Here is a 25,118-nt window from a genome sequence, read left to right on the forward strand (position 1 = left end):
AAACAAAAAAAAAGATTGGTAGATGTTTTAAAGTGTTTTGACATCAAATATCGGGAGGATGTAGGAACAAACGATCATGTGCCTCAGATCAGAGGACAACTGCTTTTCCAGGTAATTTGGGTGGCCTTCTCTAAACAGAAATGTGGATCCTCTGGAAACTGCTAACACCAGCCCAGAGAAAGATTTGCACAAAGAGACAGTTACAGCAACACCCATTGCAGCGTTGCTAATCATATTGAAAAATGAACAACGTAAATGCCAAGTGGCAAAAAGGATACATGAAATGAAGCGTATTCACATAAAATACTACTACACAACTATTTTTTAAAAAATGAACTAAGCCGGGCATGATGGCTCATACCTGTAATCCCAGCACTTCGGGAGGCTGAGGCAGATGGATCACCTGAGGTCAGGAGGTTGAGACCAGCCTGGCCAACATGGCGAAACCCTGTCTCGACTAAAACTACAAAAATTAGCTGGATGTAGTGACGAGCACCTGTAATCCCAACTACTTGAGAGGCTGAGGCAGGAAAATCTCTCAAACCCGGGAGGTGGAGGTTGCAGTGAGTCGAGATCACGTCATTGGACTCCAGCCTGGGCAACAAGAGTGAAACTCCATCTCAAAAAAAAAAAAAAAAAAATGAACTAAGGCTACAGGTATTAAAATGAAGAACCCACAAAATTATATTGCTGACTAAAAAGTTGAAGGAACTCACAAAATATATACAAAGTAGATAGAGTATGTTACTATTTGAGTTAAGAAAATAAATAATGTAGTCCGGGCGCCATGACTCACACCTATAATCCCAGCACTTTGTGAGGCTGAGGTGGGCGGATCACCTGAGGTCAGGAGTTCAAGACCAGCCTGGCCAACATGGTGGAACCATGTCTCTACTAAAACATATAAAACAAGAAAAAGCTGGCCATAGTGGCATGCACTTGTAATCCCAGCTACTTGGGAGATTGAGGCATGAGAATCGTTTGAGTCCCAGAGGCAGAAGTTGCAGTGAGCCAAGATCATGCCACTGCACTCTAGCTTGGGCTGCAGAGTGAGACTCTGTCTCAAAAAAATAAAAAATAAAAATAAATAACACAGCATTGTATATTTTGTAAGGGTACATATTTATGCACATAATTATTGTCAAGGCAATGTAACAGTCCAAATTCATGAGACAGAGAGAGTGTGTGGTGTGTATGTGTTTGAGGAAAAGAGGCATATGATACTGGAATTGGCTTAAAGGGGTCTTTAGTATTATTTGAAACTTGTGTACAAGTGTTTGTACACAAAAATTTGTGTTTTCATAAACTGATTAAAATTAATTTTAAAATTGAATGAAAAAAGAAAGTTTGACTCAATACTTGTTTAAAGACTACATGTGCTAAAGGAGATATAATCAAGTCATTACTGTAATATAAAACAGACTAACCTGAAGAGAATTGGGAGAAAGAAGAAGAAAGGAGGAAGAAGAAGAGGAATAGGAGAAGGAAGAAGAAAAATGACAAGAATAAGAAGAAACGGAAAACGTAGTAGAAGTAGCAGTAACCGCAGTAATAGTAACAATAGTCATTAGCAGAACTCAACCTAGAGAGATCACACCCGTGGAAAGGATCAAAAGACATCATGAAGGAGATAGTATTTGAATCGGGCTCATTATCAATATTTCACTCCAGGTATATTTTGGCCCAGTCTTCCATAGTCGTATCCTAGAACTGGACATCAAGAACTCCAAAATCTCCCCTGTAAGAATCATCACCTTTCAGACCAGCACCTCTTCCTTTCCAGACCCTGAATCTGATACCTCCCACAAAACTGAGCTCTTCAATCCATCATCCTCATTCCTTTTTTATAAACTACAAATCTCAAATGAGCACCTAATATTGCCAAGCAAATGTTTCTCTGCTAAATCTACTTTCCTATTCTCTTCTCTTCTAGACCTCCGACATTTTCTTCTCTATCATTTCCTTTCATAGATACTTCTGGGTTTTATTTTATTTATTCATCCAACAAATATTCATTTTGTTCCTTTCCGATAAAATTCAGAACAGTGACTATGGATTCTTTCTTGAAGTTTTGCTGACAAGTAAAACAAATGAAAATTATAAAACAGAAAAAAATGCGGCTAATAGAGGACTTTCAATAAAAAAAAATAAAAGCAGGCAAAAAATGTTCTCAACAGATCTACAAGCCTCTTCTGTATCTGTACCTATATTTTTAGTCTTGTTGCCCGTCATAATCAAGAAGAAATCAACCAATCCGCATGTGCTCCAAACCCCACCCCCTTTCAGTTTTTCAAGGACATTGCTCATACTCTTTTTTCCCTGCTTCTTCAAGTTTTCATTGCTACAAATGATTTAATAGCACACATACATTCTCTAGTATATCACATCATAAGGAGGTTGTTTCTAGGATTTTTGTTTTGTTTTGTTTTTAGAGACAGAGTTTCACCACGCTGGCCAGGCTGGTCTTGAACTCCTGGCCTCAAGTGATTCTCCCACCTCAGCCTCCTAAAGTGCTGGGATTACAGGCATGAGCCACTTCGCCCAACCTTGAAATCACATTTTTTAAAAAACGAAATAAGGCCAGGCATGGTGGCTCATGCCTGTAATCCTAGCACTTTGTAAAGCTGAGGTGGGTGAATAACTTGAGGTCAGGAGTTCAAGACCAGCCTGGCCAACATGGTGAAACCCTGTCTTTACTAAAAATACAAAAATTAACTGGGCAAGGTGGCACATGTCTGTAATTCCAACTACTCAGGAGGCTGAGGAAGAAGAATCGCTTGAACTTGGGAAGTGGAGATTGCAGTGAGTTGAGATGATGCCACAGCACTCCAGCCTGGGCGACAGAGTGAGACTCCATCTCAAAAAATAAAAATAAAAACTAATTAATTAATTAAAACAAAAACAGAAATCTTTCTTGAACTCACAGTTCTCTTTCCCTCTTGGTACCAAAATATCTCCAAAGACTTTTCTAAATCATTGACTTCCAGATCCTCACTCCCCATTTACTTTTTTTTTTGTTTTTTAACTCATATCTATTTATCATCCAACCCTACCACTCCATGGAATTTGCCAAGGTTATTAACAGGTACTTTGTCAAAGGCAGTGAGCATATTTCTGTTACTAAATCTCCTTGCATTCAGCAAATTTGACCACTATAGACTTCATGGTAATCTTTATTCTTTTGACTTCCTTAACCCCAGCTCTGGGTTTCTTGCTTAAATTCTCTGGCCATTTCTAAGTTCCTCTACCTTTCTTGAAGCTTTAACCTAGGCCCTCTTCTCTTCTGTGCGTATACTTTCTCCTTAAGTTTTCTTCCTCAGTTCCACACTTTATAAACTACCCATATGTCAACTACTCCCAAAGTCACACCACTAGCCCTGTCCTCTCTTCTAAACTCCACATTCCAAATGCCTATTTAATTTCCTTACCAGTTACCTAATAGGCACTTAGCAAAAATAAGAAATGAAAATAATATCCATTGCATATATCTCCTTTCAGTAATTCCTTTTTATACTGCAGGTCTGTTATCCTTAAAACCAGACTATGAGAGTAAGCCTGTATTTCCAAGAAAGGGAAAAAGAACCCACAGGGAGAGCAATTGACTATCAATTCCATTATAGAATTTTGAAAGCTTTAGTTTTAAAATGCAAAACTAGATGGATGAGAAAGGAAAATGTTTTTAATGAATTCTGAAAGCTTGCACTTATTATGAAAAACATATCCTAGGCTGCATGTGGCGGCTCACATCTGTAATCCCAGCACTTTGGGAGGCCAAGGAGGGAGGATCTCTTGAGCCTAGGAATTTGAGACCAGCCTGGGCAACATGTTGAAGGCCCACCCCTCATCTCTACAAAAAGTACAAAAGATTAGCCAGGCATGGTGATGCATGCCTGTGGTCCCAGCAACTTGGGAGGCTGAGGTAGGAAGATCGCTTGAACAGAGGAGGTCAAAGCTGTAGTGAGTCATGATTGTGCCACTGCACTCCAGCCTGGGCACCAGAGCCAGACCTTATCTCAGGAAGGGGGTAGGAGGGAAGAAAGGTCATCTTAAAAACTGAAAGAATACAGCTTATGCAATAGGTCATACATTAGAAAATAAAAGTTGTTGAAAATGTTGATGATCCTGCCACACAGAGAGGAAGACAGGAGACAGGAAAACATTCTGGGTTCGGGAAAGACATTTGAGAGGATAGGAGAAAGAGAGTAGGAGAAATTAACTGAGTGTGAGCCCTGCCTTTACCAACTGATCATCTCATTCTCTCACTCCAGGAAACTCTTTATGGGAAAATAAACAAAAGGAATCCAAAACAATAATTGATGTGACCTCTCACCTGACTGGAATTCTGGAGACAGACACTTCACAGAGTGTCCCAGGGTCCCCTGGAGTAGCTAGAGGGGAGTAGAAATCTGGCCAGATGACACTTGGCAAAGAGAAACTGAAATGGTCTTTCAATATGAGGAGGAGACCCAAAATGGGGTAGAGGAGGTTAATGGAGTTGGGAACTTTTGTGCCAGCCAGAGGCACCTGCGCTGCGTGTGGGAAGTGAGCCCTCTAGAGTCTTGTGGTAGAAATCCAGGGGAGACACCAGAGAGATCATCAGGCTCCCTCCAGGAACAGCTCTGAGAGCCAGAAATGAGAGGTGAGCAGGGAGGGGCTCGAAATATGTAGGGTGGGGCTCAAGACTCATACACACTGGAGTGCTCTGTAAGAAAATGATAAAAAATCACAAGTAAAAATAAGAAACTAAGCAGATAATTCAATGGAAAAATGATTTACAAATATAAAGTTTTAAAATTTGACAAATAGCACAAATATCACAAAATTCAGAAAAGATACTTTTTTTATCTTTTTAATTTGTTTTCATTTCTTAGAAATGAGATCTTGCTCTATTGCCCAGGCTGGAGTGCAGTAGCATGATCGTAGCTCACTGCAGCCTTGAACACCTAGGCTCAGTGGATCCTCCCAAGTTAGCCTCCCAAAGAGCTTAGGATTAAAGACGTGAGCAACTGCACCTGGTCAGAAAAATAAATATTTTTGCTAGTTAACTCCCTGCCATACCTCTGTAATGCTTTCTTAAATGGTAGGCTGCATACTTTAGGAATGCCTGATTATTTGATTAAAATTTCAGATTATCATTTTCTATATGGAAAAGGGAATAATAATTAGTTTCTCTGGCATGGTTAATCAAAAATTTATTTATTTGTATTGATATTTTACATAATTTTTTAGTTTGCAAATTGATCCTGGAATTGTCATTTAAATTTGTAAGATTGTCAGATTTGGGCACATTTCTATCAAGATCATTTCTTATATGAGCTATAAGATTTATCAGGGAAGTTTTTATCACATAAGTGAAATGTAATCCAATATGTTAAGACACATGAAATATGTGATTTCACATACAGACAAACTCACGGCTTTAGTACTGCAGCAAACTTAATGCCTTCAAATGCAAGAATCCTGATAAATTCTATTTCAAAACAATTGCCATCAAAAAGTTACAGTCCATGAATAATTGCATTTTACATGTATAATCAGCTATAGTCATGATACACGAGAATTGCTTTGACTAGATATGATAAAGATCAAATCCTCTACTTACAAAAACGTGTGTAAGATGATTTTAATATTTTCCCACAGATTGGCTTCTGCCTGACATTTCAAACCTCGTTTCTCTCACACTCACATATTTCTGACGTAGCCTGCAAAGTGCATTCCTATCTTTCCTCCCTGTCTCACTCCCTCTTTTCCTCTCTGTTTTTTTCTGGAACTTGATCCTTCTCTGCCTTCAGCATTCTTTCCATTCTGCATCACAGCACAGATCCCATCTGCTCGCATTAGAATCATTATCTAGAGTCTGGTGACCCGTACGTAAGTGGCTCCGGCTAAACTGTAGACATTTCCAATGGCTTAATGAACAGTCTCCTTTGTCCCGCAACAGCATACACCCAAAGTGTCAACACCAAATCTGCTTTTCCTCTCTGCTTTCTCTGTTAGACAACGATATTGCCATCTATTCATTCTCCCATGCTAGAAATGCGGAAGTCACATTACACTCTTCTTTCATTCCCTCCTTCTAAAAAATAATTAAGTCTTGTTGATCCTTCTTTCTAATAATCTCAATTCTCCATTTGTTGTATCTTCGTAAGTGATTTTACTGATTATTGTGTTGTTCTCATTGTGGTAGTGGTGGGATGAAGAGGTGAGAAAGAGTAAGTGCCTTTTGAGAAGTATTGTCTCTGAGAAACCAATACGACAAGCAGGCACAGATGTCCAAACAAAAGGAGAAAATGTAGTCACAAATCTGGGAACAGGGAGGCTGGGAGTCAGTTTACATAGAACTGATCAGTTCAAACCACGGATTGTAAGAAAATACAGCAAAGAGCCCGGCGCGGTGGCTCACGCCTGTAATCCCAGCACTTTGAGAGGCCGAGGCGGTGGATAACGAGGGCAGGAGATTGAGACCATCCTGACTAACACGGTGAAACCCCGTCTCTACTAAAAATACAGAAAAAAGTAGCCGGGCGTGGTGGCGGGCGCCTGTAGTCCCAGCTACTCAGGAAGCTGAGGCAGGAGAGTGGCGGGAACCCGGGAGGCGGAGCTTGCGGTGAGCTGAGATAGCGCCACTGCACTCCAGCCTGGCAACAGAGCGAGACTCCGTCTCATAAATAAATAAATAAATAAATAAATAAATAAATAAATAAATAAATGAAAAAAAGAGAAAAGAATGCAAAAGATATGGAAAAAATAAACAACTATGACTGTTACAGCATTCACTATAATGAGAAAATGTCTCAAGATTTCCAAGATTACTCTCAGCACAGTCATCTTTGAAAAGAAGATAGGAAAGCTTTACATGCCTACCTCAGTGTGGCCTGAGAGGCGGAAGAGTATTTCTGGGGCACATTGCTTACAACATGCTCAGCAATGCACTCCTAGAAATACACGTGGCCCGCAATGCAAGCTAGACTCCACTTTAGTTTTCGATGGAGTCTAGAGAAATGGCAGAAAGGCCTCAAATACTTGTACCTCTGTGTGCCTCGGGTCCTTCACCATCAAGCAAAGGTGCCTCTTTGCTTAGTTTCATAGAGGCCTCTTCCGGTCTTCTCTTTTTGAGGCAAATTAGCAAGCAATAGTTCCTTTCCTGTAGCAGGATTCAGAGGCCTGATGTCACCCCTTTTACTCTTAGACAATGTGATCTTCAAAGTCTCATTGGGATCTTCTCATTATTCCATGACTTTCTATGATTGAAGTTTTTTTTTCATTTGACAGTGAATTCGCATAGCAAAAACAAATATTCCCTCTTCATTCTTACTTCAAAAATTGCTGGTCCCCCAAGAAAAAAAATGTTCTATCCTACACACAAAAGATAAAATAACCCAAGCCCTTATTTCTTTATTTAAATTCCATTCAACGAGTATTTGCTGGTGCCCATCTTGTGCTGGGTTCTATGCTGAATAGATTATTTTTTTCTATTTTATTTTGTTAAATTATTCTATCCATGTTACTTTTCACATTTTACTTCTATTGAGTGATTATACGTACAATGTCATTACCAAAAGTGTATATTAAGCCTTATATTTGTTGTACTAAGTGCAGTAAAAAATAATTTTACTAGTAGTCTAAGCTCTCTAGAAATTTAAAGTCTACAGCATATGCTTGCACTTCTACAAAAGGTAATTTTCTAATATTAATAATGATGAAATTGTTTTATCGTATTTTGAAGTTGTTTTCTTTGTTGTTCCTTCCATATTAAAGAAATACCTAGGGCTATATACCATGATTTGAAGTTGCTAGTAGTGCATGCTTGATTTTTCATTTATAAAATTCCCAGATCCTAAAATATAAGAAATGACCTTTCTTCTTAGAAGTTATAAGTTTGAAAGGTAAGCTATTTCTAAGCTCTAAATATCAGGTTCTTAGAATAAAAGCAAAGCAGTGTTCTCTGTAAACCAAAAAGCTCTAGCTCCTGAGATAGATGCTTCAATGCTGTTTTCAAAGTCTTTGGTCCAAAAAAATAAATTTTCTATATATTTGCAAACAAAAACCAAAGCCACAGATAGGAATATTTCATCTAGTTATAACTGCATATATATGTAATCTGATATATATCAGTGAATATAGCATAGTAACAACATTTTTCTATAATACATAAATACTATTTATCACAGAATACAGAAATCAGAGAAGCAAACATGTTGTTTTTATAAAAACTTCTAATAAGTGCTATTCATGTCCTGAAGTAAAGTTTTCAGAAATCGAATAATGCAGGAAATGGGCACTTCCAGAAAGCGTAATACAAAAATGGGAAAGCAATGTCTCTTGGCTGTAATGGAAGCATCTCTCTTTCCATTTCCTTTCCCACACCCAGAGGAGTAGTGCAGTGACATGCGGCCATGTTCTCTCCTCACCCTCCACTCCAGTTTCCAATTCCAAAACAAGAATTTGAAGAGCCTTACAAAAATGCATACCAAAAAATAAGAGAAATAAAGGAGAAGGCAGGCCGATAGAAACCAAGAGAGAATGAAACAATGAGATTAGCAGGAGAGGTGACACAATAGAAATGTATGCCATGAGCTTCTACACAATTATTATGAGGATACATAGGTTTTCCTCTGATATTTTCAAGCACCAAATGCAAAAAGAAAAATATAATTAGTTATTCATTTTACGTTTTCTATATACAAAGTTCATCATGGTTCTGAGAAAGCAACTTCCCCTTGCTCTGTCTGACAGATAGTTTACTCAAGGTTTGTCATTAGGGGACCTGGAGGAGGAAGAAAGCGGAGAAGATTGGGAGAGGACAACACAGCGAAGACAATGTGGAGAGAAAGAGTGACATGCCACCAAGAAGACGGATAGTCATCCCACTCTGGTGACACACAGAGATGGAAACAGCCACTTGTCCTCTGGATGGAGATGCCTCTTTGCTTAATTTCATACAGGCCTCTCCCCATCTTCTCTTTTTGAGTCAAACTAGCAAGCAATAGTTCCTTTTCTGTCACAAGATTCAGAGGTCTGATACCACCACTCTTTCCCTTTGCTGATAGTAGCTCATTGGAAATGTCATTAACCACATAACATCACTTTGAAATAAATGTAAATTAAATGTTTCACAACATTTTATAGCAAAGTGAGAAGTCCTCCATTCTCCTCTTCACTAAGATGGTGGAGAATATAATACAAAAAAAGAACCTAATATGTAGTCTTTCTCCATGTTAATGCCAATAGAGGATAATCACTAGTTTTGATTATGTTTTTTCTTATTTTAGAACTCCCCCATAGACACACACACACACACACACACACACACACTCACAAGTAAAAACGCACCTGGGATATCAGAATGGAATAGATGGATAATAACAGATAAAATTAATTCAGGTAGATATTCATTTGACCACATTCTTTGTCTAAATAATTACTTGAAATGTAGGAAAGTATCTTTATTTCATTGGATAGATCCAACTAATTATGAGTATTAAAGAAATGCACTCTAGGGAGGTTTTTTTTCCTCAACTAAAAAAGTTAATTTCTATGTGAGGGTAAGTGGACATAAAAGTCATGGCAATTGCAAGAAATATATCTTTCCAAGCACAATGCTGAACATATAAAAGGGGTTCCTTGAATTCTTACTGAATTAGGTATCTTTCTTCACACCACTTGGTAAAAAAAAATGAAAAGTCAGAAAAATCAGCCCCAAAAGAGGTGAAACTCTTCTGCCTGTCACCACTGACTTTATTGTGAACATATGAAAAAGGTAGTTGAGCAATATGAAGGCCATGATGTGGAATTAAAATAAAAAAAAACAACTTGGATTCTAAAATGTGTCCTTCCTCCTCTCACTCTCTTAATCAGTTTTATTTCTATACTGAGATACGATCATCACAATTCAAAGAATTAACCACAGGCCGGATGCGGTGGCTCATGCTTGTAATCCCAGCACTTTGGGAGGCCAAGGTGGGCGGATCATGAGATCAAGGGATCGAGACCATTCTGGCCAACATGGTGAAACCCCATCTCTATTAAAAGTACAAAAAAAATTAACTAGGCGTGGTGGCGCTCGCCTATAGTCCTAGCTACTCCGGAGGCTGAGTCAGGAGAATTGCTTGAACCCGGGAGGCAAAGGTTGCAGTAAGCCGAGATTGCCCCACTGCACCCCAGTCTGGTGACAGAGTGAGAAAAAAAAGAGAATTCACCACAAAACTAAACAGAAGTTTACAAAGCCCATCAGGTATACAGAGGTAATTTATTCAATCTGGCTTCACTTAGCACAAACGGGTCAAAATCAATCACATTTTAGTAAGTAGAAATAGTTGGAGAAATGTGTGAAGAATAGGTCAAAAGATAAATAGGAATTATTTTATAACCATAAGAAAGGAAGAACATTTATAAACAAAAGTCATATATACAACATAAAAGAGCAGGTGACCTGCCAACAAATGGGTCTCACAATGCCTTTTCCCCAATGCTTCTGGAAGCTCCATAAAAATCACTCTAATTGATCAAACACTGTCGGTTCTCAGAAGAACACAATATTTTTCAAAAACGAATAGTGTGGTAAATTTGTTTGAATTCATAAAACAGCTATTTAATCATCTAGACCAAAGTTAAAGAAATACCTACTACAAACATTTTAATGGGATAATTAGAAAGAAACAGCGTGGGCCACTGCTTAGAGCAGAAGATGGAGTTCAGTGGCTACCATAGGAAGGGTCAATGTCAGGATTGCCTGTGAGTCCAGATGAGTGTCTCTTTGCCCATTTTGCCACAGAACACATTCACAGCACAGTACAAAGCAGTAGGCATGCAGGAAGGAAAAAGGCCTGTGATTTAATAGCCAGGAGTTCTACTCAGACCCACTCAGGTAAACTGAATGGCAAAGATAATTCTTCCTGCAGGTCACTTCTTTTGCTAGTTTGCTAACTCTGAGTCCTACGCTGCTGTGCAAGGCCCATGGTGTGACTCTGACCATCCATTGAACTTTGCTGGGACAACATTCATGCCACCGCATGAGAACAGAACAGAATGAAAAGCTTGCCCATTTTTTTTTCTCTTGAGACAGAGTCTCTCTCTGATGCTCAGGCTGGAATGCAGTGGTACGATTCTCCTGCCTCAGCCTCCCAAGTAGCTGGGATTGCAGGTGCCTGCCACCACTCCCAGCTAATTTTTCTGATTTTAGTAGAGACAGGGTTGACCAGGCTGGTCTCCATCTCCTGACCTTAAGTGATCCATTCACCTTAGCCTCCCAAAGTGCTGCGATTACAGGCATGAGTCACCATGTCCAGTCCACGTTACTCCTTTTCTGATTAGACCATCTCTTCAGATTAAAGCCTTTGGGTATATGCTGGAGGCAATTGGAATTCCTAATCCTTTAGCTTTGTAAGATTTTCTTTCACATATTTAGAAGATCGTTGCACCCCCTTTTATATGTTGCTGTGATCCAAAGCACAAGTAACTGGGGTAAGAATGCTGGCTATCTTTAGAGGAAGGCTTTTTAAATAAATTGAGAAAAATTAAACAGCATCATTCCTATAAAATGCCCATTGAAAGAATTTTTTTAGATAAATAAAAATCTTTTTTATTATTTTTATTGTGTAAATTGACAGATAAAATTATATATATTTACCATGTACAACATGATGTTTTGAAATGTATACACATCGTGGAATGGCTAGCATGCCAATTAACATGTGTATAACCACGTTTCCTTTCACCATGTTGAACCCTGACATAATTTTTTTTTTTTTTGTCAAACACCTCATTCTGGAGAAGGAAATGATTTTTTTACATTAAAATAAACATACATTGGAAATAGTGCTAAAATAAGCCTGAAGGAAAGGTTAGAAGTATGATGAGTCAGAAAACTGTAAAGAACCAGTTACTTAACATAAAACACTATTAAAGATTAGCCACAAAATGTAAGGTCTGCTGGGTAGGAAAGTGGCAAACGCAATGAAGCATGTCTTTAGATCACGCAGGTCTGTAAACAATGGTGAGTCTAGCAAAAGTTATTTTCTGCTTTTGGGGAGAAACTTCTGCTTATTAAAAAAATCAAAAATATTTAAACTTCTTGAGCACCAAGTTCAATTATTCTAAATCTTAAAACCACAGTTTTAATTTTGCTTTTTTGTTAGTTTTTGTACTTTGGAGTATTTGTCTACATTATCTTTTTATATTTGCCATATTTAGAGTCCAAACTAAAATCACATTATTTTCTCTCCTCAAGTTAAATGGCTCTACCTTTTTCTTTAAAATCCGTTAAGAGAGTAAAACTTCTAAAGCAAGTCAAAAATAAAACAAAGCCCTGAAAATGTGGAGCTTTTCTGGCAGTAATGCAACTTCTGCAAGTATTGCAGACCAGATCAGGTATCAGAATTTTAAAGCTTCAGTAACAAAGCCACCCTATTGACCCTGAGGAGATTTATGAAATCACTTTCCTGATGTTATTGAAACCAAAACACTTTCCTGGACACAGAATTCAGTCCTAAAGAAAGGGCCTCCAACCAATAGCCGTCTTGGACTGAATGAGTCAGACTCAACCTCGTGTGACGGAAAAATAGTAAACACAGCTAACATTTAAAAGGAATTGATGGCAGCATGTAAATCAGAAGCCCAAGGAGGGCCTGGCTTGAGGTATGGGGTTCTGTCTCACTCTCTCAAATCCACATCCTCTGGATTAGGCTCATTTTCAGACAAGCTCCTCCAGCAACTACATACCATACATCTTCTCAGGTGTGGGTCCTGCAGGAAAACTACTACACTGTTTCTCCATAAGTCTCAAAATAAACTCTCACTGGCTCTGGTTGGAACATGAGACCATCCTTGCCATTCACCGTAGCCCCAGTCACTGAACATCTTCACGCCCTGGACTAGTAATAGAGCCCATCCCAAAGCACCTGGACTGAGAATGGGAAATGAGTGGTTCCCAGAGTGAAACCGAGGTACTATTACCAAATGAAGGTAAATATATGTGGAATCTTAAAAAAAAAAAAAATTGATGTCCAATATTTGCAAGGTATACTTCTGCCATCGGATATAATGTATTATTGCAAGTATACCTGCTTATCTATTCTACTATCATATTTCTAATTTCTGCAGGTCTTGAAAACACATGACACTCCTAGATACTTACCCAGGAGAAAGAAAAGCATATAAGGACTTGCACAAGAATGATTATAACAGTTTATTTGTAACATCCAAAAGTTATATGCAACTCAGTTCCCATTAATAGGTGAATGGATTAAAAAACAGATGAATGGATAAGTAATACTACTTGCCAATATAAAGGAATTAATTCTTGTTATACGCAACAACATGGATGAATCTCAAAATAATTACACCGAGTGAAAGAAGCAGCACAAAGCAAGAGTACATACTGAATGATTCTGTTTGCATCTTCTAGGAAATGCAAACTAATCTACAAGAACAGAAAGAAAACCAAGAGGCAATTGCCTAAGGAACAGTGAGGGTGGGATATGAGGACAGGGAGAGGCAAAAAGGAAAGATTAAAGAGCTACACAAAGACACTTTTGGGAGCAATTGATGTCATTGTCTTGATCAGGGGTTGACTTTTTTCTGTAAAGTGCAAGATAGTAAGTAACTTAGGCTTTGCATGTGATCTGATCTCTGTTGCAATTATTGAACTCTGCCATTGTAGCACCAAAACACTCATGGGTTTTTAAATGGGTGTATCCGTGTTCCAATAAAACTATTTATAAAAACAGGCAGTGGCCCAGTTGGATCTACACACCATAGTTTGCCAATCTCTGATCTTAATTATGGTGGTGGTTTCACAGGTGTACACATGTATCAAAGCTTATCAAATTGTACACTTTAATGATGTGTTATTTAGTGTAGGTCAGTTCTACCTCAATAAAGCATTAAAAAATAAAAACAAAGCAAACACACTTGGGTTCCTCATCATGGATTGGATACAGTCTAATTTTCTTACCATGGCATACAAGTTCTTCGTGTACTGGCCTCTCTTTTTCCCCAGTCAGATCCATTGCTATTCCCTGGTAGAATGTGCTTGACACACACCTCAGGTCACTCCAACTCCACACCTTTGTTGGGGTTGTCTCTGTTACCTCTCTGTCTAGAATGACCTGCTCCTACCAAGTGTCTAACTCAATCATCCTACTTGTACTTCGAGATTAAACTTGCACTTCCAGGATGCCTTCCACATCTTACTCCTGCTATTCCCTTTGCCTTATGCTCTGTGAGTTGCCTCATCTCTGTGCTCCATAATCGCCTGCGTGTTTGTATGTGCATGTGTTTGTGTACATACTATCTACAGACGTGCACAATTATAGTTCTTGATAATTTTAACTATATTTATATAGCTAAAATTTTCTCTTTTATATTTAGAATTACTATCCAGTCTCTGCCTCTACTACTTGACTGGAATCTCCCTCTTTCTATTAGACCTATCACATGACTGACACATTACAAAAAAAAAAAAAACTCACTGTGTGCTCGCGCCTATAATCCTGACATTTTGGGAGGCTGAGGAGAGAGGATTGCTTGAGCCCAGGAGTTCAACACCAGCCTGAGCAACATGTTAACACCCTATCCCTACAACAGTTTTTTTTAAATTAACAGGGTATGGTAGCATGCACCTATGGTCCCACTACTCAGGAGGCTGAGGCAAGAGGATCTCTTGAGCCCAGGAGGTTGAAGCTGTAGTGAGCCCTGTTCATACCTTTATATTCCAGCCTGGGTAACAGGGCAAGATCCTATCTAAAAAAAGAAAAAAAAAACTCAACAAAGCAGCATCATTGCTATTATTACAGCTATTCAACCCATAGGCACATCACTGACATCATTTTAAATAGTCAAGCTAATACTGGAAAAGAATTCTATATCTAATCTCAAAAAAGCTTTCTATTAATTCATGCAAATTTATTATTGGAAGCTTACCTGTATTTTACATGAATGTCTTTTACTGACTCAGACACTCTTCTTCCTTTATCTCCTAGATACACCAAAATGAAGACTGCCACCAACATTTACATTTTCAACCTTGCTCTGGCAGATGCCTTAGTCACCAGTACCCTCCCCTTCCAGAGTGTGAATTACCTAATGGGAACATGGCCATTTGGAACCATCCTTTGCAAGATCGTGATCTCCATAGATTACTATAATATGTTCACCAGCATATTCACCCTCTGCACCATGAGTGTTGATCGATACATTGCAGTCTGCCACCCCGTCAAGGCCTTAGATTTCCGTACTCCCCGAAATGCCAAAATTATCAATGTCTGCAACTGGATCCTCTCTTCAGCCATTGGTCTTCCTGTAATGTTCATGGCTACAACAAAATACAGGCAAGGTGAGTGATGTTACCAGCCTGAGGGATGGTGGGTTCACAGCCTGATATGGTGATGTTATAAGCAAAGTAGTATTTATAGAGAGGTCCATCATCTTAGTCAAATTGTAATTTTGATTATTCTTTCTAGTAAAAAAAAAGCCTTTGAATATTTTAAAATTGGAATTTTCCTCATAATTTTAGGCCTATTAAACCCTTTAAAGAGAATATAATCTATTTATTTCTGATTTCTCTGTATTTACTTCATAAAAATGGTGTGTAAATTAGGACATAGCTCTCCCAAGAGTAATTGGAGCTTAAACCCAAAGAGTATTACACTGAGGCTTGTTGAAAATTTTCAAGTGACTGACTACATGGCAAATTTATGTTTCTACACCTAATATCAGAATATTGAACAGTCCATTAAAAAATGAAGTGAAAACATCCATTACCTGGAGTCTCCTAGAGACTTTGGACAATTATTACATTTTTTATATCAATGTCGACCTCATGGAGGATCTAGCTCATGTTGAGACGTTCATTTTTGTTCCCTGAATGAAAGCTTAATGTGATCAAAGTGGACTGCAAATGAGAAATTTAGAAAAAAACAAAAAACATTAGAAGTAAAACTTTCTTTGAAAAGTAACAAACAACTGAGTTTCTTCCACAATTTCTTTATAGCCTTAAGTTAGCTCTGGTCAAGGCTAAAAATGAATGAGCAAAATGGCAGTATTAACACCTTATGACATAATTAAATGTTGCTGCTAATTTCTCCTTTAAATTCCTTTCTTCTAGGTTCCATCGATTGTACACTAACATTCTCTCATCCAAGCTGGTACTGGGAAAACCTGCTGAAGATCTGTGTTTTCATCTTTGCCTTCATCATGCCTGTGCTCATCATTACCGTGTGCTACGGACTGATGATCTTACGCCTCAAGAGTGTCCGCATGCTCTCTGGCTCCAAAGAAAAGGACAGGAATCTTCGAAGGATCACCAGGATGGTGCTGGTGGTGGTGGCTGTGTTCATCATCTGCTGGACTCCCATTCACATTTACGTCATCATTAAAGCCTTAGTTACAATCCCGGAAACTACGTTCCAGACTGTTTCTTGGCACTTCTGCATTGCTCTAGGTTACACAAACAGCTGCCTCAACCCAGTCCTTTATGCATTTCTGGATGAAAACTTCAAACGATGCTTCAGAGAGTTCTGTATCCCAACCTCTTCCAACATCGAGCAACAAAACTCCACTCGAATTCGTCAGAACACTAGAGACCACCCCTCCACAGCCAATACAGTGGATAGAACTAATCATCAGGTACGTAGCCTCTAGAATTAGGTGCATCCACTGGGGATGATGTAAAAATTATAAATCTTTGTGCCAAACTAGGAGTTTAATCCATTATAGAGGAAAAGAATGGAGGGAAGAGGGGAGCAGATTGCGGTTCTAGTGTTAGAGAAGAGGTTTGTTATATAAACTGTGTTCTTTATATTTGACTGTTCATATTCATTTAGGTATAAAGATACACCAATGAGAAATCCGTGAAACTATTCAAAATACCTATTTTTATGGCTTTTACTTCTATGCAAAATTTATGACTTTAGCACATTGTGGAAGTAATTCTGATCTAGAATCCTTTTCATTTTCCCCAGAATTATTATATAATTCATACATGTCACTCCAAAATCCCTCTTATTTCTCAAAAGCCAGTCTTGCTCTGGCTCTGTGATTAAAGAGAGAGGGTCAGTGCCTTGCCCACTGTGGTCATGGATGCAAGATATTCACAGAAAATTAGCATCATGGAAAAGGAGAAAAGATTAAAAGATGACCCTTTCTAACTTCTCTTTAGCTATTGGTTTGCTACCTGAACTCTAGCACAAATATCAAACATATTAGACTGAATCATATATCTAACATATGAATCATTTAACATATGAATATTAATCTAATAAATATTATTAGATTAAACAATTTTTAACAGACCTCATGCTTGTTGGAAATAATAGGGTGAATAGTGACTAGCTTTTGGAAGGTGTATTTCTGCACCCAGAAGAGTACAAATGGGGACCTACACAAAATATTCAACACTTACACACAATATCATAATCATATGGGAAATCAACAAGGAGGAAAGAGAAAAGGCTGTCTCCAAGTCAATACTACATGGTTAAGTCACTGGTTGGCTAACTTTGACCTCTGATCTATAAAATCAATCAAATACGTGGCTTAATTTTTAATATTAATCTAAGTAAGTAAATTTTGAATAATGATGCCAGTGTCCAAAAATCACAGCCTGTATAATTTTTTTAACAGTGAATTCAAATTCAAACTTCCTATGAAGTAAAGGCTGGAGTCAGAATCTTGGCTAAAGTTCCTAGAGTCAGGGGTCAGGACTGTGAGGATGGATGGCTCCAGAGAAATGAATAGCAAATCAAATGGTTGAGGAGCTAAGGGAGGCCTTTGACACCACAGGGTGCAGTGGCTTCTTCCTGCTGTCTCTTGACCACACCCTGTCTCTCACTGACCCTCTATACCCCACTCTACCGTCCAGCCAAGCCCAGGCTCAACCTTTCTAATTGACCAGAGGACTAATGTAATATGGCCCAGATGCATCTGTCATGGGAGACATTAATCCTCATACCCTTGGTATTCAGTGATGCTCAAAGGAACACAGGAACTCGTACCCCCTAGAGAGCATGAGGTAATGATGGCAGACCCACTTCCAGCCAAAGGGAAATTATTAACTTATTATGTCTCACTTCTAATTCCATTTCAGAAATGAATGCCAGAAAGAAATGGTTTTGACTCTGCTTCTTTTCTCTATGTTTTTTTCCACATCAAGACCGCTAAACCTATTCATTTTACTAGGAGCTACTTTTTAAAAGTAGTTGCAAAAACAGCCATTACTTTTGAACCAACCTAATGCTAAGCAGCTCTCCTATTCAGTGGCTGCTAGAATCTTGTAAGGAACTTTAAAAGGGCAGGGATTTAAATAGATTTTCACCAACCTGGGGATAACATGTTAAAGACTGCAACTTAAAATGCCTAGTCCTCAGCTAAGGGTAAAATATTTTGCTTTGAAGTAAAATATTTCCATTGGAGCAAAATCATGGCCATTATGAAGTATTGACTCTCTTCTTCAGTCCCTACCTGTACTTTCCCTCTCTTGCTGGGCTCTAGAGCATGGCTGCTTAGTAGTGTACCCTGGACCACTGCAAGGACCTCTTGCCACATATGACCTCCCAGCTGTCCTTCACTCAACCTGCCTTCGTGGAAATACAGCTTCAAGCCCATCTGGTGGAGCATTTCTCCTGAGTTAAGCATGATTATTCTTCAGTTGCCCGACACTGCCCTTGACTCCCTTCCAAATTCAGCATTTTCACATCAGTATGGCTATTGTACAGCCAGATAGAAAAGAAGCTAATTGGAGGAGTTCTGTTCCAAGTAACTAAAAGGTTTGCTTTAAAAATACATCCAATTAGGCCTTATCTTCATCGCTGCCTCTATGAAGCAGCATTAGTGTAAGATAACAGCAGAAACACATTAGCCCTGGAATTGGCTGCTGTCCCAAAATGCCCAACTGAGAGAACCGGACACAGAAGAGAGTCTACCAGGAAAAGAGGGAAAGATGCTCTGACATATTTTAAAATTAAGACAAATCAGAGCTCTCTTTAGCTAATCTCCATTGATGTGTCATCATTAGAATTAAAGCAGTTACAACCAGACAACTGGAACAATACATAAGCTGCTAGTGATAGTTGCATAATATATCAACACAATAAAATGACTTGAAGGAGAAATTGGAGACTTGATGGCTGTGTCTATAGGACATGTTGAATTAGTCGTACAAACCCAGAATGTGACAAACAGGTGTTTGGTCGTTGTTTCACATCATGATCCATCATGCTGGAAAACAAAGCTAACAGGATTTGCATTTAACCTTTCAACTACTTGTTTGAAGTTTATATTGGTTGTGGATGTTTATGTTCTGCCTTATGTATTTGTACTTTCTTTGAGGAATATATTATACTCTATATGTCACATTTCAAGCACATTAGTCAACTTCATATTCTACAGATCAGAGATCAATATCAAACCTTCCCAGGGTGTCTATATTCTGCCAACTGTCCAGTGAGGCAATGTCCATACAGCGCAAAGTGAAGTGGTGATTTGGCAGTTATCAAGGTAATTTGATAAGCCAATGAAAAATTTCTGTGCCCAAAATAAGCTTGGAGTCATACTTACACAGTTAAGAGCTGCTCAGTCAGCTTTTGCTACACAACAAATCATTCCAAAATTTAGTGGCTAGAAGCAACCGTTTACTTAGTTTACAATTCTGTAGAACAGCCATTGGAACGGGGCTTGGCTAGATCATTCTTCTAGTATTGGCTGGGCTCGCTGAGGGCAGCTGCCAGATGGGCGGGTGGTCAGCTAGCTGATCTACATGGCCTCAGCAAGAATGACTAGCTCCACACGGACTCTTACCCTCTAGCATGTTACCCCAGCCTTGTTCTCACGGTGGTCACAGATTCCAAGAGAGAGAAAAGAGAGGAAAGCTTCTTTTGGCATAGAGTAGGAACTGGCATACAGTCAACTCCTTGCTTGTTATAGGTCAAATAAAGTCATCCTGCCAACCTAGATTCAAAAGGTGGGAAATTAGACTCCATCTCTTGCTGATAGGATCTGCAGTCACATTGCAAAAGGATAGGGATATAGGGAGGGACTAATTATGACCACTTTTGCTAACAATCTGTAGTAAGGACATGCTGCATGAGACAGGGAAGCCATTACTTCCTGAGGACAGGAGCCATGTCTGTCTTGCTCTCCCAGGCCATAGTCTAGCACATAAAAAGAAAGTACTTCTGGCGGGGCACAGTAGCTCATGCCTATAATCCCAGCACTTTGGGAGGCCAAGGCTGGTGGATCACCTGGGGTCAGGAGTTTGAGACCAGCCTGGCCAACATGGTGAAACCCCGACTATACTAAAAATATGAAATTAGCCAGGTGTGGTGGCACATACCTGTAATCCCAGTTACTTGGGAGGCTGAGACAGGAGAGTCACTTGAACCCAAGAGGCAGAGGTTGTAGTGAACCCAGATCGTGCCACTGCACTCCAGCCAGGGCAACAAGAGCGAAACTCCATCTCAAAAAAAAAAAAAAGGAAAAGAAAGAAAGAAAGTAATTCCAAAACATCCAAAGCACTGGACAGATTCATGTCTGTTGAATGGATAATGAGAGTGCTGAGGATATTTCAGGAGATGTGGCAGGCATGACCGCTTTCTCATGCAACCAACCAACAACCTAAATGACTGTGTAACCCTCTGACATCTTTTCCGACTTACTGCCAGTAATGGGAAAATATTCAAAATAGGCCTTCTTCCTTTTCTCCTCCTCAGCCTTTATTACTCTGATCCAATGTTATTTATACTTTTCAGAAAATCAGATTCATGGTTGTTTTCTAATTTTATTTCTAACGAGTGCTTTTGATGAGGAGACCAAGAGATTGATTCAGTGCCCTGAAGAGGTCTTTCCCTAGCTGAATATGAAAAAACAAAAAAGATGGTCTCGTGTTTTTTTGTGCATGCCTGGGCTCCACCTACTGCTCCAGCTGTAGCCTTTGTGCCTGATTTATGTTCAGCTTGCTGTCTTTATGACTTTTAGATCTTTATTAGGTAGACTCAGGCATAGGCATTCATTTTCCATCTGCTCTCAGTGCAATTTAATTTCCCCACACATGCCCTACACTGCTGTTGTCCTGTTGAACTCCACTTTGCTTTCAAACACTTCCCCCGTTTATTTCGATCACTTAGGGTTCACCTCAAACCTGAACTGCTGGCCACTGCTAACCTGCCTTGCCTACTTGGTTCCCACCTGAATCATATTGTCTAATGCATTTTCTTTCTGTTGTGGTTTTTTGTTTTTTATTTTGAGATGGAGTTACTCTGTCGCCCAGGTTGGAGTGCAGTGGTGCGATCTTGGCTCACTGCAACCTCTTCCTCCTGGTTCAAATGATTCTCCTGCCTCAGCCTCCTCAGTAGCTGGGATTACAGGCATGTGTCACCACAATCAGCTAATTTTTATATGTTTTTTAGTGGAGATGGGGTTTCACCTTGTTGGTCAGGCTGGTCTCAAACTCTTGACCCCAACTGATCAGCCCACCTCAGCCTCCCAAAGTGCTGAGATTCCAGACGTGAGCCCCCATGGCTGGCCTCTAATGCATTTTATATCTTGACACATAGGTGATTATTGAAAACGTTTAGCATTATATGGGGGAAAAAGCAACACTGTTAGATCAGTTGAATTATCACTAAAACGGTGTAGTTTGGTGCAAAAGTAATTGTGATTTTTGTCATTACTTTCAATGGCAAAAGCCGCAATTATTTTTGCACCAAGCTAGTACTAACAACAACCATGATAATAATGCTGCCTTGCATTTATATGGCAATGTACAGATTCAAAAGTGCTTTTATGGGCATTATCACATCTGCTTCCTGTAACAACTCTGATGGGTAAATGTGAGAAAATAAATGCTCAGGGAAGTTAAATCACTATATAAGACCAAACAGCCAGGAAGAGGTAGAATCCAGACAAGCACCCAGGGCTTCGAATATTACTCCACAGTTTTTCTCTGCTTCCCCATGCAATGCCACTTTGAACTCAATTATTATCACGTGGTCTCAGCCAGATTCTCAAAATTTACTATGAGCTCCAGAAAATGTAAGTTCTTAAGAACTGCTCTGATAAATTACGGTTTGTTATGTGAGGGTCCAAGAATCCACCTTTCAAATAAAACAATAAACTGAAATCTCTTATCTAAACTGTACCTTCATCTCCAAAGTAGCAAATTTACTGTTTTATCTAACTTGCCTAACCATTTCAGTTAAGCTGATCGACATGAATGTTTTCACCAAATGAGTTACGTGTTTTGTGAAATAATGTAATTATCCTTGGAAAAAGGCTTAATATTCTGACATATCTACCTATGAGTCTTATAGGAAAAAGTAACATAATAGTGATAAAGTGAACATCATGGCATGTCCTGCTAATATCCTTTCCATTAATATGACAAGTCCAGTCCTAAACTCTCTAATTACTGTTATTAAAGCACTTTCTTGACATTTTAATCAAAATAGCAGGTCAAGAAGTTAGGAGATGCTCTGTATTTGGTTTAACTGTGAACTGTATTATCTCCAGCTAAACTAAAAGCAGAAGCCTAATTTTAAAATAAACTACATCACTCTCAAACGTTGATCTCAGTTTTTTTTTTTTTTTTTTTACAAGACATCTGTGGAGAGTTCATTTGGGAAAGAAATGGTTTCAATTAAATGGGAAAAAAACTCAAATGAGAATAGCTCACAATATTACAGCAGTGGACAACATTAATGCATATTTTGGGAATGAAATCAAAATGGTTATTCTTTCAGTTCTATGGTCTAAAAAGAAAATGGTTTGAGGTGTGTGGGTGTGTGTGTGTGTGTGTGCGTGCATGATATAGGTGTGTCTCTTTTTGCATGTATGGAATTAGAGTAAATGTACGTTTAAAATTAATATTTCATACATAGTAGAAGAAATTAGTATGTGTTTCTATAAATTATTGTGATATGTGAGAGAAAATGTTGTTTAGTTAAAAATGTGTTTATCCCTAGAAAAATCTGGCTTTTAGAATATTCATAATAACATATATTGATCATTTTGTGTCTGGGATGCGGTATCTTATTTAATCATATTAGACATGGATTGTAACCTCTACTCTATAGTTGAGGAAACTAATGTTTAAGGGAGTAACTTGCCCAAGGTCATAATTAAAAAGTAGTGGCTGGGGATCGGGTGCAGTGGCTCATGCCTGTTATCCTAGCACTTTGGGAGGCCAAGGCAGGAGGACTGCTTGAGGCCAGAAGTTCAAGACCAACCTGGCCAACATAGTGAGACCTTGTCTCTACTAAATTTATAAAAAAAATTTTAACTAAAAAAAAATTTTTAAAGTTAGTGGCTAAGTGTTGACTCCAGTTAAATTCTGTCTTATAACCCAGGCTTTTAATCAATGTGTCCTGATATATTCCAGTCTGTTTTTCACTCTTTTCAGCGTGATCTCAGACCTCTGAAAAATTTAGGGAAATTTAGTTTTAAAGATTGGATTAACTAAAATGGTGCAGTATCTTCTTGTGCTCACTGTTCCAACTAACGCAACTAACTGAAAAACAGAGCAATATATTTTTCCTTTAAAACCTAACAAAATGAGATGTCATCTTATTTGGTAAAACTTAAGTGGTGAATTGCTATTTTATAGCCTTTTTTTGTAAAAATATTCTCACTGAGATTAAGTGTTTTGGAACATATCAATCTTTATTTTCTACCTCATGTAGTTTGGGATGCCAGATATGAAAGGTGCATATTTTTCTCTTTTAACTTTCAACAACACCACATTTATTTTTCCTTCTACCTCTATGATTTTGAAGTGCAGTTTCACAGTATTTATTTTTGCTTTTGCGTTTTTCTCCTTCACACTAAAGGAAAGGATGTTTGAATGTATATGACCTATCACAAACCACCTGTTAATTTTTGGATGTCATTCTGATCACTATACCTTTTGGCAGGTTGCAAATAAATATTTGTAAATTGCTGAAATTTGACAAAAATGGCAAAATTAATTTGGAGAGGACATTATGAGAAATAGAAATTTCTGTGGGGTGTAGAATAAAATTTGTTTTTTGATAATTTTCCTTTTCTAATTATTATTTCCCTGGAAATCAAGAATCTAGAGCCACAATGTCATCAGTCTTCTCCCTTCACACTCAGAATTTGTTTCCTTTTAGAGTAGAGTTTCTGAGTTTGACATGAATAGGAACTTTTTATGATTAAAAATAAAAATTAGAGGCAGGCCAGGCTTGGTGGCTCTCGTCTGTAATCTCAGCATTTTGGGAGGCCAAGGCCGGTGAATTACTTGAGCCCAGGAGTTCAAGACCAGTCTGGGCAGCCTGATGAAAGTCGATCTCTGCAAAAAATTTTTTAAAAAATAGTCAGCTGTAGTGGCATGCACCTGTAGTTCTAGCTACTCAGGAGGCTGCTGCTTCCTGCAGCCTCTACTTCCTGGGCTCCAGTGATCCTCCCGCCTCAGCCTCCTGAGTAGCTATGACTATGGGCACATGCCACCACACCAGGCTAGTTTTTGTACTTTTTGTAGAGACATGGTTTTGCCGTGTTGCCAGCCTGGTCTTAAACTCCTGGGCTGAAGTGATCCACCTGCCTCAGCCTCCCAAAGCCCTAGGACAGCCAAAATCCTAAAAATTTAAATGGCTCCAGTATTTACCCAGATCATACTACCGATCAGCTGAATGTTCTTGGGCAAGTTTCTAACTCTCTCTGCTTGCATTTCCTCATCAATAAGAAAGGCAATCACTGTAGTGATTACCACTTAGCTTTGATGTAAGCATGATGTATGATTATCCATCCAAAGTGTCAGGCAAGTGGCTAATACTATTACTCTAAGCCATCCAATGAGACTTTACTATTTTCATCTTCTTCTTTTCCTTTTCCCCCAAAACTGAATTTCATCTCTTGTAAATAACATTTAAAAGGACTGAACTAATGTACCAAAAGAGATCATAAAGTGGACTAACCCAAGCCTTCTCAACCTTGGCACTAGTGACATTGTAGGCACTGTAAAATGTTTAGCAGCATCCCTTGTCTCAACACACTAAATGCCAGTAGCACCCACCCATCTCCCATTGTGACGCCAAATGCCTCCAGTTATTGCCAAATGTCTCCTGGAGTGGAGACAGGCAGCAGAAGTCAGTCAAGAACCACTGATC

General features: G+C 38.7%; 1 protein-coding gene across 10 annotated transcripts in view; it reads left to right on the forward strand.

Annotated features, from left to right (window-relative positions):
- OPRM1 (opioid receptor mu 1) overlaps positions 1-25,118 on the forward strand; it is a 128,745-nt gene that overhangs the window by 83,228 nt on the left and 20,399 nt on the right. For 5 of the 10 annotated variants that reach the window (XM_023206099.1, XM_023206097.1, XM_023206096.1 and 2 more), the window contains exons 2-3: positions 14,982-15,334; positions 16,106-16,626. In XM_023206099.1, coding sequence (XP_023061867.1) covers positions 14,992-15,334; positions 16,106-16,626 — 864 coding nt within the window. In that variant the 5' untranslated portion in view covers positions 14,982-14,991. Of the gene's footprint in view, positions 1-11,672; positions 12,964-14,981; positions 15,335-16,105; positions 16,627-16,961; positions 17,111-18,452; positions 18,704-19,386; positions 19,495-25,118 lie in introns of those variants that run through there. The other 5 variants (XM_023206095.1, XM_023206090.1, XM_023206093.1 and 2 more) reach the window with 5 other exon arrangements.

The sequence above is a fragment of the Piliocolobus tephrosceles genome, chromosome 5, assembly GCF_002776525.5.
Source record: "Piliocolobus tephrosceles isolate RC106 chromosome 5, ASM277652v3, whole genome shotgun sequence".
NCBI lineage: Eukaryota > Metazoa > Chordata > Mammalia > Primates > Cercopithecidae > Piliocolobus > Piliocolobus tephrosceles.